This window comes from Lontra canadensis, unplaced genomic scaffold (assembly GCF_010015895.1).
Source record: "Lontra canadensis isolate GAN:19392208 unplaced genomic scaffold, GSC_riverotter_1.0 scaffold12, whole genome shotgun sequence".
Classification (NCBI taxonomy): domain Eukaryota; kingdom Metazoa; phylum Chordata; class Mammalia; order Carnivora; family Mustelidae; genus Lontra; species Lontra canadensis.
In genome coordinates, this window is record NW_022631006.1 from 26,879,243 (window position 1) to 26,892,194 (window position 12,952).

A 12,952-nucleotide genomic window follows, 5' to 3' on the forward strand; every position below is an offset into this window, starting at 1 on the left:
AATGTTCTATTGCACAGGAGTTGGCACCCCTAACCCCTGTGTTGTTCAAGGGCCAACTATAATATAAAAGATATATTTTAAAGAAGGATCATAGTCACCTTTGACTGACAAAACTCTGTAATTAATTTGTTTTTGGTTTGGGGCAAAAAATTACAAGTTTTTTAGAGAAGTACAGAAAAGTACTTGGGACTCTGAAACATGTTCTTATGGAAAAAAAAAAACTACATAGCTTTCAAAGTTGCTTAGTCAATTGTTATTCTGATTTAACCTTAGATGAGAGACATTTATGAGACCTACCAATAACACATAGAATCGGCAGATCAGCCAAACAGGCTAAACATACATGTAATGTAATGGCTCCAGAGGCAGATAAATATTCTATTCTATTAGATCTACTAACATTTAAGGGAAAGCCTGCTGTGCCTATCCACTCAGTGAAATCCCAGTTAGGTGGGAAAGTTCTTCTCATATGTACAGCATTAATCACTCTTTCCTTTTGGGCTTTGGTTTTCAGCTCTGGCTTTCTCTTAGAATCAGCTGACAAGCTTTGAAAAATACTGATGCAATTAGTATGGATCAGAATCCATGGATAAGGGGCAGAGGTATTTTCTAAAAAGATCTACAGATCATGCCAATATTCAGCCAAATGAAGCATCATTGCTCTATTGGGTACATTTCATTCGCCTTTATTATTTTTTTTCATTTGCCTTTATTATAGCACATTTTTAATTTTTTTAAAGCTTTTATTTATTTATTTGACAGAGAGAAATCACAAATAGGCAGAGAGGCAGCCAGGGAGAAAGAGGGAAACAGGCTCCCTGCTGAGCAGAGAGCCCAATGCAGGGCTCAATCCCAGGACCCCGAGATCATGACCTGAGCCGAAGGCAGAGGCTTAACCCACTGAGCCACCCAGGTGCCCTGCATGTTTTTAACTTTTGTTTATATTTCTATCTTTTTTAGTCTAGAAGATCTTCAACTCAATATACTGAGTGCAATTATTATATGTGCAAATTATACGTGGCATCACATACTATATTGGGTGCTGTTGATACAAAGACAACTTTGTGTCCCTATCCACGAGAACCTTACTGCCTAATTGAGAAAGACAACATATAAACAAAAACAACAAAATTAAGTGAAATAGGTGCTATAGTAATAGTCTGTATAAGGGATATAGTGATATAAAGAACTGATCTACTATCTGGGTGTGGGGTTGAATCAGAAAAAGTTTCAGAAAGAAGGTGACTCTGAAGGAGGGACTTATCTAAGTTCTTTTTGCATCTCTACCACCTAACACTCCCCAGTAAAAACTTGGTAACAGCCACCCTCGAAGCAGATATATTAGAGCTCCGTGACCTAAATGGCTTCAACATTTACTCCACTTCAAAAACCCACTCCCAAGACTCCACACTAGACCATGTTAACACTGGAATTGCGCCCCTCTGAAACCGTTAATTCCAACACCCAACTGTTGGGCCATAATCTTTAAACCTTCTCCTTCCTTAACTACCACCTTACCCCACCAAGTCCTCCAGTCTCTACGTATCTCCATTTTTACCTCAGTTCATCATTTTCCTTTGCTGTATCTTTCTATTATATTATTCTACAATGTGCTGTATTTTTTTATATTTTGCTGTATCTTTATTATTGCATTTATCATACAGCATTATAATTTATATCAACATTTGTTTGTTTTCTCTGTTAGATCATAACTTTCTGCAGAACATTCTTGGATTATTATTCTTGGCCCTGCATCATTAACACCCAGAACAGGGCCTGGCCCTCAATAAGTGTTCAGTAAATGTTTGGCGAAGGAATGGGTAAAATGTTCTTGTCATTTTCACCACCAGACTACAAGCTCTCCAAAGGCAGAGACTACCTACTCTACATATTTCCTATAATTCCTATTGGGAATATGGTGCCTCACATATATCAGAACCTCATGGAGCATGTGTTAAATTGTAAAAGGATGAAATGTATTAGATACTGTGTAAGACATACAAAAATATGATCCTTATCCTCCTACACTATTGGTGAGAATGCAATCTGGTGCAGTCACTCTGGAAAACAGCATGGAGGTTCCTCAAAAAGTTGAAAATAGAGCTACCCTACCACCCAGCAATCGCACTACTGGGTATTTACCTTAAAGATACAAATGTAGGGATCCGAAGGGGCACGTGCACCCAAATGTTTATAGCAGCAACATCCACAAAAGCCAAACTATGGAAGGAACCTAGATGTCCATCAACAGATGAATGGATAAAGAAGATGTGGTATCTACATAAAATAGAATACTATGCAGTCATCAAAAAAAAATCTTGCCATTTGCTATGACATGGATGGAGCTAGAGGGCATTATGATGAGCAAAATGAGTCAATCAGAGAAAGACAATTATATGATCTCCCTGATATGAGGAATTTGAGAGGCAGAGTGGGGGGTTCGGGGGGTAGGGAAGGAAAAAATAAAGCAAGATGGGATTGGGAGGGAGACAAACCATAAGAGACACTTAATTTCACAAAACAAACTGAGGGTTGCTGGGGGAAGGGGGTTATGGAGAGGGCGGCTGGGTTATGGACAGTGGGGAGGGTATGTGTTATAGTGAGTGCTGTGAAGTGTGTAAGCCTGATGATTCACAAACTTGTACCCCTGGGGCTAATAATACATTATATGTTAATAAAAATAATTAATTAAAAATACATTCCCAGCTCTTTTTTTGGAATTATTATTTCAACAATCATTTAAGATAACCAGATGGTTATGAGGCAAATGTAAAAAATGTTCATTATGGCAGAGACAAAATAATATAATGGAAAGCACTGGCTATAACTCGGGAGGCCTGTGCTTCAGTCTTGGCTTTGCTACTCTGATCTACAAATAACCATCTCTGTGAGCCTTAGTTTCCTCATTTTTTAAAATGGAGTTTTATCAGAATTCAATTCTTCTTCGCACCCCCCCAAATTCAATTCTTCATCATCTAAGGTTCCCTAACATGCTATGCCTCTTAAAATTTGTATTATAAAAGTGATATACCCTCGGGACGCCTGGGTGGCTCAGTTGGTTAAGCAGCTGCCTTCGGCTCAGGTCATGATCCCAGCGTCCTGGGATCGAGTCCCACATCCGGCTCCTTGCTCATCAGGGAGCCTGCTTCTCCCTCTGCCTCTGCCTGCCATTCTGTCTGCCTGTGCTCGCTCTCTCTCTCTCTCTGGCAAATAAATAAATAAAATCTTAAAAAAAAAACGTGATATACCCTCAATATAAAAAATTATACATGCCCTTCTGAATTGTTTAGGTAAAGGGAAGTTCCCACTCTCCACTCTATTTTCGTAACTCCCTAAAGGTAACCACTCTCAACAGTTCCTGGTATCTTTAAGGCATTGTTCATGTATAAGCAAGTATAGACTAAGATTCTTGTTTTTATTTACCAACTGCACAGTCCCATCAATTCTAAAGGAACCTTGACAAAATGAAAGGACAATTATAAATACTTCAATAACAGGGGTGCCTAGGTGGCTCAGTTAAGCTTCTGCCTTCAGCTCAGGTCCCCATCCCAGGGTCCTGGGATCCAGCCCCTGCAACATCAGGCTCCTTGCTCAACAGGGAGTCTGCTTCTCTCCCTCTGCCTACTGCTCTACCTACTTGTGTGCTCTCTTTCTAATAAATAAATAAAATCATTTTTTAAATAAATAAAATCTTTCAAAAAATACTTTGACAAGAGAAAGATAATTATCTACTCAAAAGGCCAATAGTAGAAAAAATTAAAACAGAAATAAGTATTTAAAACTTCCTGTTTCACACCACCCACCCCCACCCCCCACTGTGCAACGTAATGTGAGTAAAAAGCATATGACAAGAAAAGAAATTTAAGGTGGGAAGCTTAAATGTGGAAGAAATGTGGGAGGCATGGGAATTGTGGAGAAAGAAGAGAAAATCATACCAATGTCACAACCACAGAAGAATGTATAAAAGGCCCCCAAATCACAGAATTTAAATATTAAAATTGCAAACACAATTTTGAAATACACTGTGGGCCTAAGGACAGACTCAATTACAGAAAATGCAGTGTTGTTTTCCTATAAAAATGCCATCCCAGAGACAAATGTAGATCACTATATCCTTGATTTTCTTGACAACAGCATCCTGTAGAGATCTATATCTAAGTCTAACAAGGGTATCCACATATTATAAAACCCAAAGATGAAATAATAGTATTTTTGACCAGTCCTTCTGATAGTGACAAAAATATATCCTAAGATTATAGTTGTCATAAGAATTTTTTTTTTTAGAAGATAGAGCAAAAAATAGGTCATTAGTAAAATAGAGAACTAGTTTCCTGTGAATATAGTGAAAATTGCAATCTAATGGCTGGACTATGGATTTCTCTTTCATTTAGTACCAGAGTAAACATTACGGAACACGTTAGAAAGAAAGCCAAGTTTTAACTTTTACATCCACCCAGACAACATAGATTTCACCTACACATGTCCCAGTTTTACCCCTATCATGTAAAATGACACCACTCTATACTGTAAAGAATGCTTGTAAATAAGATATGGACAGCAGCCTGGATCAGGATCCTGTTCCACAAGAATAACACATTACTGAAGTCCACTTTTTAAACAGAATAAAAGTACAATTCTATAACATATAAGTCACAAGTGTAACATTTAGCTATAAATTGTCTAATGACAATTACGGCAATAAAAAAAAATTTAACACTGCTATATCTTTACCTGGCATATATATTACAACCTAAAAACAGTATGATGGATATAAACTAAAACTACAATTTAGAATTTGGAGGAAGAGAAAATGATAATCATTTTTATTCCATAACATAATTTTAATACCACAGTACATTGCCAAGAAGTTGTAAATAGTTAAGTCCATATCTCCATAAAATAAATTAGTCATGGATAAGTGAATTTGAGGACTACAAACTTTACCAAATCTACCTTATTTCCAAACACTCAAAAACACAAACCGAAAAAAGGAACTAAAATCATTCTGGTTTCCTGCACCCTTTAGGTTAAGAGGAACATTATTTCCTGACACCGGAAAATGTCAAGTCAGTAGCTGAAGCTATGGTTTTCAAATTCAGGTAGAATACCATTTTAAGAGTCTTTAAGATTCTTAAGAGAAACTCTCACTACTTGACATATCTATGTCAGAATTTAACACAAAACTAAACATATAAAGCAATACAGCAATTCTCAAACTTCTCTACCCCACAGTCTGAAAAATGTTATGACCTTTTCTTATCTCATCTCTCTCTTGCATCACCTCTTCCCATTAAATCCAGTAAAAACTTCCAAACCTGCTAACACAAATTAGTTTAGGCAGCTAAATTTCTGCAGTGGTGAAGTAAGTCAGAAGTGGCTTGTGTACTACTACTTCCTGACTACAGACTCAATACACCCCATTTAAAGTGCAAAGTGAAAGAATTATGTAGAAATCAGGCCTTAAGAGCCTCTTTAAAAAATTATATGGCGGTGGGCGCCTGGGTGGCTCAGTGGGTTAAAGCCTCTGCCTTCAACTCGGGTCATGATCCCAGGGTCCTGGGATTGAACCCCGCATCGAGCCCCGCATCGGGCTCTCTGCTCTGCGGAGAGCCTGCTTTCTCCTCTCTCTGCCTGTCTCTCTGCCTACTTGTGATCTCTGTCTGTCAAATAAAGTCTCTCTGCCTACTTGTGATCTCTGTCTGTCAAATAAATAGATGGAATCTTAAAAAAAAAAATTATATGGGAATCAGGCCCTAAAAGCCTCTTTAGAATTTCTCCATTTGACAGGACAGCACAATAGATCCACCAGCCTTACCCTGAGCTTAGCTTCTTGAACCACTGTCTGTAAAACATGCATTTTTAAAAAGAATTTTATGATACAATAACTGAAGTCTTTGTAGGAAAGCCAATAACTAAGCTGCAATCAATAACTATTGCTAGTAACTAGCCTTAAAAGCAGACTGTGATAGAGCCCCAAAGCTAGCTCTCCACTAAATTTTCACAATTTAGGATTCTTTGTGCAGAAAACTATTAAATTATTTGATATTCATCCTTAACCCAAACCACCCATCTCAATTCCAGGGAGGCAAAAATGAAGAAGTCAAAATATAAATCTACTTTCCTTCCCACATGCCAAAGTATTACTGCAGACAGTTATTGTGCTCACCATTATTCCAAAGGGTTCCTAGGCACCTCAAATAAAGGTTCCTCATTCCTGATGATTACTGTATAATGGAAAAGTGGCAATCAACCAGATATATAAGCCAGTAATCAACGTATCCTGTCATCTGTGTCTCCACTTACCCTCAGTAACATCCTGGGGGTTAGAAGTCCGATCACTAGCTGGATCCAGTGCAACAGTTGCTAGTGAAGTGGTGGCTCCAGACATCTCACTCATAGGCTCACTACGGCTTGTTTCAGGCACACTTTCCCTTGAGCTAAATCTTACTCGGGAACTGGATCGGGAGCTGAGGTCTGGGCTGGTATCTGACAAACCTGGAATGTCATCGATCTTCGTTGGTGTCACCATGAACCGAACTGAAGCCATCTTGGTGGTGGTTTCTGGAGGATGCATTATTCTCTTTTCCTTTATAAGAACAAAGAAAAAAGGAAAACCCTGCAAAATCCTTCCTCCTACACTAGCTACTTTTTTGATCGCAAAGATGGAAAAGACAACTTAAAAAAAAAAACAAACCCTCAATAACCTTGATTTACACCACAAAAAAAGTCCCAAATAAGAATCCTTCTAACTCAGAATTCAGACAGACTATCCTAGAAAGTGCACTAGCAGTAAATATTTAAGGAAAAAAAAAAAAAAAGACTTAACGATGCCAGTCCCGTGGAACTTCGTTCCTTCTGAAAGAAGAGTTATCTAGATGTCTCTCCTGGTCCAGGACTGCGGGCTCAGTGCCATGGTCTCAGAGAAGGTGAAGGCTTTCTCCCCTCGACCCCCAGGTTTCCGCCGAGGTAGTGAAGTCTTTTATCTGGTAAATGTCCCACGGTTCTAGATGAGCAAAGAGCGCGCAGGCCCACCCTTATTAGGCGAATATAGCACAGATCAGATTGCGAAACGGTGTACACCCGGCCACCTGTTGTGTATCAGGTGAATACCCCACAGGTCTGGCTGGGAAGTGTGTGTAGAGCCACCCGATGTTTTGGAGGCCAATAATCCGCTTGGGTCTGGTGGGAGGGATGCGCATGCATAACGGGAAAATACCCCACACTACCGGATAGAGGAGAATGAAAAGGGCGAGCAGGGGGTGCAGGGGCAGAGCGGATTCCCGTCTCCAAGAGGTCTGCGGGGGTGGCCCACCCGCTCTTCTGACGGAACGGTCTCTAGGATCTGGGAGGAGGCGGCTAGCGAGCGGATAAAGACCCCTCGGACTGCAGTTCAGGGTCGTGGCAGGTCGTTGCTAGTCCATCGAGCCCACGGTCGGCTCCCCGGGTTTCTCCTGCGTGTGACAGGACGGGCCACCCCTTTGCCGGAGGACGCTTTCTCCCCCACCAGGGCCGCGGCGCAGGTCAGCCCCTCGCCGTTCTTCCTTCGGGTCGTAGCAAGAGAGGAGATGGCCTCGCAGGCTGGCCGGGGCTGAGCAGGAAGGGGCGGCGGGGATGAGGGTAGGGGGAGGTCGCAGGTGCGGGATCCCGGCGCCAGCTGATGCGGATGCGCGCGCAGCTGTTGTTTACGAGCCGGTAACTGTTTCGCAGCCGCGGCGCGCGCAGGAGGGCTCCGGCTGCCGGGGAGGGCGCCCCCTCCCCGGGCCGACGCCAGAGCAGCCGTTACGTGACCTCGCCGCCCCCAGCCCCGGGCCCGGCGGGCTGTGCCAGCCCCGCCGCAGCCCCTCCCTTCCCTCCCAGCTCGTTCCTCATTCGAGGTTAACGGTCCGAAGAAAAGCCCGGGGGAGCGGTCGGAGGGCGGTACCGTCCCGGGAGCGCCGAGGAGCCCCGCCCAGGCTCTGCAGTCTCCAAGGGGACGTAAAGGGCTGCGCGCATGCGCCACCGGGTCGCGGCGGGACGAGAGGAGCAAAATGTGCGAGGCCCGGAGGAAGATGGGTATTGTAGTTGAGTGTTGGGGTCTGAGCTGCGTGCTCTGGAGAAAACAAATAATTTTCTTTCTGGGTCACGCTGTGTTGCACAAACTCACTCTGGAGGCATTCGGGGAGCACACATGCCCCTTGCCCTCCGAGTCCCCAAAACCATCTCAAAAGCGTCTCCGAAAATACCGTTCATAATTTCTTTAAAAATCACAAACCTCCCATACCATATGCGTAGGTATGACACCAACTGAATTTTTTTTTTTTAAAGACTCTATTTATCCACTTGACAGATCACAAGTAGGCAGAGAGGCAGGCAGAGAGAGAGAGAGAGAGAGAGAGAGAGAGACGCAGGTTCCCCGCTGAGCAGAGTGCCCGACGCGGGGCTCGATTCCAGGACCCGGAGATCATGACCTAGCTGAAAGCAGAGACTCAACCCACCGAGCCACCCAGGGGCCCCCCCAACTGAAATTTTTAAGGTGTATTCTCAATTATATGCATTTTGTGCTAAATTTCTTTCCCCTGTCCTTAAAAATGTCTTTTGCTATGTATGCATATATCAGCTCATCATGTTGTACACCTTAAATATATACAATTTGGTCAATTATATCTCAATGAGGCTGGAGAAAAATGTTTTTTTCACCTTCTAGTTAGACTGAAGATTCATTTAAAGAAAATGTCCTTTATTTTAGACCTGAAGAAAACAGAAAACTTTTTTTTACTCCACTGCCACCAGAATATTTTTCTTAGCATGTTTATTTCAAGTGTTCAATAAATTTGACTCATCGATGTTTTGTTTGAAAGTTATTGCCTATAGCTTTGATGGAGACATTTAAATTTAACAATCTGTGCCCTAGCTTTGCCTGGGTCCTTACACCTCACAAGTGGAAATGTTTAAACGTCATCCTTAGCAATAGGTCAGAACTGTATTGAAGACCTGAGTCAGGAAATTCTCTTTTATCAAATGACACATAAAATCCAAAACGTGGTTAAAAAGATCCAGTAATAAAAACTTTTTAGGGCACCTGGGTGGCTCAGTGGGTTAAAGCCTCTGCCTTTGGCTCAGGTCATGATCCCAGGGTGCTGGGATCCAGCCCAGCATCGGGCTCTCTGCTCAGCAGGAAGCCGGCTTCCCCCTCTCTGCCTACTTGTGATCTCTCTGTCTCTGTCAAATTAATAAATAAAACCTTAAAAAAAAAAAAAAAAAGAAAGACAGAAAGAAAGAAAGAGCCAGGTAACAAAATGAGAAATTTCCAATTAAAATGGGAAACCTCTTGGGGCACCTGGATGGCTCATTTGGTTAAGCACCTGTCTTCGGCTCAGGTCATGATCCCAGGTGCTGAGCAGAGAGCCTGCTTCTCCCTCTCCTCCCAACTTGTGCTCTCTCTCACTATCTCTGTCTGTCTCAAATAAATAAAATCTTCTAAAAAAATAAGCTAAAATGTAAAGCCCCTTGTAGTTTCTTTCTCTTTAAAGCCTCTGATTAACAACTCCAGTTTAGAGCTTTCCTGAGGCAGCAAGAAATTCACTTCCTGAGGTACTAATGTTTTTTTCAGGCAGGATTGTCGGTCATTCCAATCTCAGACTTTCCCTTTTTTTAATGAGATGTATAATTTATTTTTCAGATTCCTCCGTGGGATTAAGAAGTCTTTTCCACATTGCATTGTAATGCTCCCTGCTCTTGGTCTTCTTTTCCATGTACTCATTCTTCAAGCATTTTCTCATCTCCCGACTGAGGTCACTGTAATGACCCAAAATTTTCAGAATGCCGGAGCACGTGGGTGGCTCAGTCAGTTAAACGTTTGCCTGATCCTAGGATGAGCCCTTTGCTCAGCAAGGAAGCCTTCTTCTCCCTTTCCTTCTGCCTGCCCCTCCCTCTGCTTGTGCTCTCTCTCTCAAATAAGTAAATAAAATCTTAAAAAAAAAATTGTTCAGAATGCTGTGGGGTTCGTGACATTCCTTAAGCAAGTTTATCAAGGCATTACATTCTTCAGTGTGCAAGGGTGAAGATAAATCAGGATGCATGTTTAGGAGGTGATGGAGCACAGCAGAACAACCTGACTCATGGGCACACAGTACCCAGGCCAGTTCCAGGTGGCAAAGGCTCCTGTGCTTTCCACAGCTGACTCTGCTGGGCTTGGCCAGGCCCCGTTGCTCTCACAGACTTTCTCATATTTATAAAGAAATGGTGGATTTCTGCAAAATCCAATTTGTTTCATACCACAGTGTATTTTCATTACTACCTAATACCAATATATACTATACCTCTTAAAACTCCTCTCCCGTTTCTGAGCATAGCTCAGAAGATATTAATATCCAGAGAATCTTTTAAGGGAAAAGTCCACCTTTTCTCCTCTATTTCAATTAAGACTATTTCCAGATCAAAGTCTTTTCATTTCAGTTTACACAGCAGGTAGCATGAAAAAATAATCCTTTTTTGAGGGGGTGAGTGCAGGTAGTGGGTTACTTGTAAAGACAAAGTTACAGTCAACATTACAAAACATTACTAACAGAGTTCATTTACTGATTTTAGTGTTTAAGAAGTTTCCATAGCAGATCCTTTTTCTAGTTATTGCAGAATTAACGTTTCTTCCATCGTTATCCCCTTAATAAGGTAACATTTTAAAATCCCTGTTAAGTGAACAGGCTAAGAAATTAAAAATTGCTAGACAGGAAACAGGTTTTCTCATTTTACCATTGCCGTAAGTTAAGTGATTCAAAAATCATCTGTCTTCTATTACCACCCAAGTCGAGAGATTTTTTTTTTTTTTTTTTTCCAGCAGTCTGCAACTATCCTCAATTTTTCTGCTGAGATACTCAGACATCAGAGTCCAACAGGAACGTATCTATCCCCTTCCAGGACCTGTGCTGATAAATCAAATTAATGCTGATTTAAGTTACATCTGTTTCTAGAGTCTAGACTCTTGACACAGTAGAAAAAGATTGTATAATTAGAACACAATCTCCATACAGCAATTTTTTAATCAGTGGCACTAGGCAGACATTCAAATCCAATGTCAAAAGTCACAAATGGGAAGACTGGAAACTAATGAGTTTATTAACTTAGCAAATAAAGGACAAAGTTAGCATTTCTTGAAAGCTCATATACAGTATTTTGCCTCATCATTCCTCTACTATGAATTGTCCTAAGAAATCTCCGAGGGTTTTTTTTGTTTGTTTTTTAATTAACCCCAACAGTAGCTTAAAAAAAACAAAAACAAAAAACAAAAAACAAAACAAAAAAAACAGCAAAATCCCTGCTTGAATCTCTCATACCTCATCTTCTAAATTAAGATCCATGTGGAGTTCCACAAAGCAGCTGGCTGCCAAGGAGAATATAAAGTGTATGTGAGAAAATTTCTTGGAGAGAATTAAATACCTGGGAATATTTTCAGAAGGGGAGTAAATGATGTATCAAGCCATTTGTATTCACAACGGTTCTATCTGCCACACAGAGTATATAGATATTGATAGATAGAGACCCACCACTGAACCCTATCAAATTTAAAGCTGGAAGAAGGCTTAGAAATTATGAGAAAAATGAGAGTAAACTGGTTAACTTTACTTTCTCAGTTATGCAGAGGGGAAAATCCTGGTCTCCTAACTTCCAATTCACTGCACTACAATATAGCTGCTCTTATTTTTCAAGCAACTCCTCCATTTTCAGTGAAAACATCATTTCAAGGGGCAAGAAATTACTTAAATGAGAACAAGGGTATTTTTCACTGAACTCCGACAGTTGTGGAAGAGTCTCAACCATTCTTTCAGTTCCCCAACACCTTATCGCGCACAGCACTACTGATCAGCAATGACTTAAGTTCTTCCAAGTGGTCTTGTAACCCTGGGGAGCTCTTCCTTCTCATCTCCCTCTTTTGTTTTTAAACTCCTCCTTTCCCCCCACAACATACAAAATAAGAGCTTTTTCAAAACATTTTAATAACCTAGCAGTGATTCAAAATAGGGAAAGAAAATTCAAACTTGTTCCCGTAAGAGGGAGGCTACCATGACTGCTCTGCACAAGCACGATCAAGGGAAACGATGAAACAGGATTCCAAAGAGCAAGGGTGGTAAGAAGGCTTCAAGGCTCACAGTTTGAAGAGCTTGGTTTCGGAAAGTCTCTGAGGGATAGCAGAAGAGACATGAAGTTTAAGGGACCCTCAGAGGACAGGGCGCGGTTGCTGGGTCATGAGAACCTTGAAGCGTTTCTTGACGGTGATTCGGTGTCGAGAGTATTTGTCATCCGGGGAGAACCGAGCAGGATGCGCCGAGCAGGTCTGTTGTCCCATAGGGTCAAGCTTCTGCTCAAGGAAGAATGAGAGACATAATTTCAGTACAGGAGTGGTGGGAAAACTCCCATCACTGGCGTCGTAAGAGACAGAAGCTGGGATGCGGAAAGGCTGCGCGAAAGAATGTAAGCAGGAAGACAGGAGACGCGACGGTAACATCAAGTCATACACTCCCTCCACCACTCGTGGCTTCTGGGCTAATTCCCCCCACTCACCTACGCAATTAGGTAGCAGGTTTCAACCGCCCCTCCCACCTTCGCTTCCCGCCATGACCACTTACTACCCATTTTTTCCCCCTCTCACCTTCAGTGTATAGACCCGGTCTCCCTGCTCGTTGAGGTAATACTGGAGAAACATGACAACGCCGAAACAAGATGTTCCAATTTCATCCGCAGCTCTAACTGATGGTCTCACGTGTTGGCCAATTTCCTTCCGGTAGAGCCGGAAGTCTATCTCAAGGCCTGCCGGGAAATGTGGTCCATTTAGGCCTCTCTCCAGTAGGCCAAGAGGGGGCGAACTAGCGCAGGATTTGGCCCAGTTGCAACCCAGTTGCAACCTTGCAAGGCGTTGGCTTCCAGTTGCAACTTTGCAGGCGTTGGGAGACACGTGGAGTGTGCCCAGTGTGTGCAAAAC

At 41.9% G+C, this 12,952-nt stretch overlaps 2 protein-coding genes and 1 pseudogene across 4 annotated transcripts in view; 1 reads left to right on the forward strand and 2 right to left on the reverse strand.

The window, feature by feature from the left end:
* SLC12A6 (solute carrier family 12 member 6) overlaps positions 1-7,757 on the reverse strand; it is an 85,193-nt gene extending 77,436 nt beyond the window's left edge. For all 3 annotated transcript variants that reach the window (XR_004382579.1, XM_032856929.1, XM_032856928.1), the window contains exon 1: positions 6,304-7,757. Coding sequence is in view for 2 of the 3 variants with exons in the window: in XM_032856929.1 (XP_032712820.1) it covers positions 6,304-6,574 (271 nt within the window). In the remaining variant the exon portion in view is untranslated. The remainder of the gene's footprint in view (positions 1-6,303) is intronic.
* Positions 7,612-9,854, forward strand: LOC116867426 (annotated as a pseudogene).
* Positions 9,855-11,928: 2,074 nt separating this feature from the next.
* Positions 11,929-12,731, reverse strand: NOP10 (NOP10 ribonucleoprotein). The gene is made up of 2 exons (XM_032856933.1): positions 12,623-12,731; positions 11,929-12,331 (listed from the first exon to the last, which is right to left on the reverse strand). The coding sequence occupies exons 1-2, from the start codon at positions 12,674-12,676 to the stop codon at positions 12,191-12,193; spliced, it is 195 nt and encodes a 64-aa protein (XP_032712824.1). The 5' UTR covers positions 12,677-12,731; the 3' UTR covers positions 11,929-12,190.
* Positions 12,732-12,952: the final 221 nt, after the last annotated feature.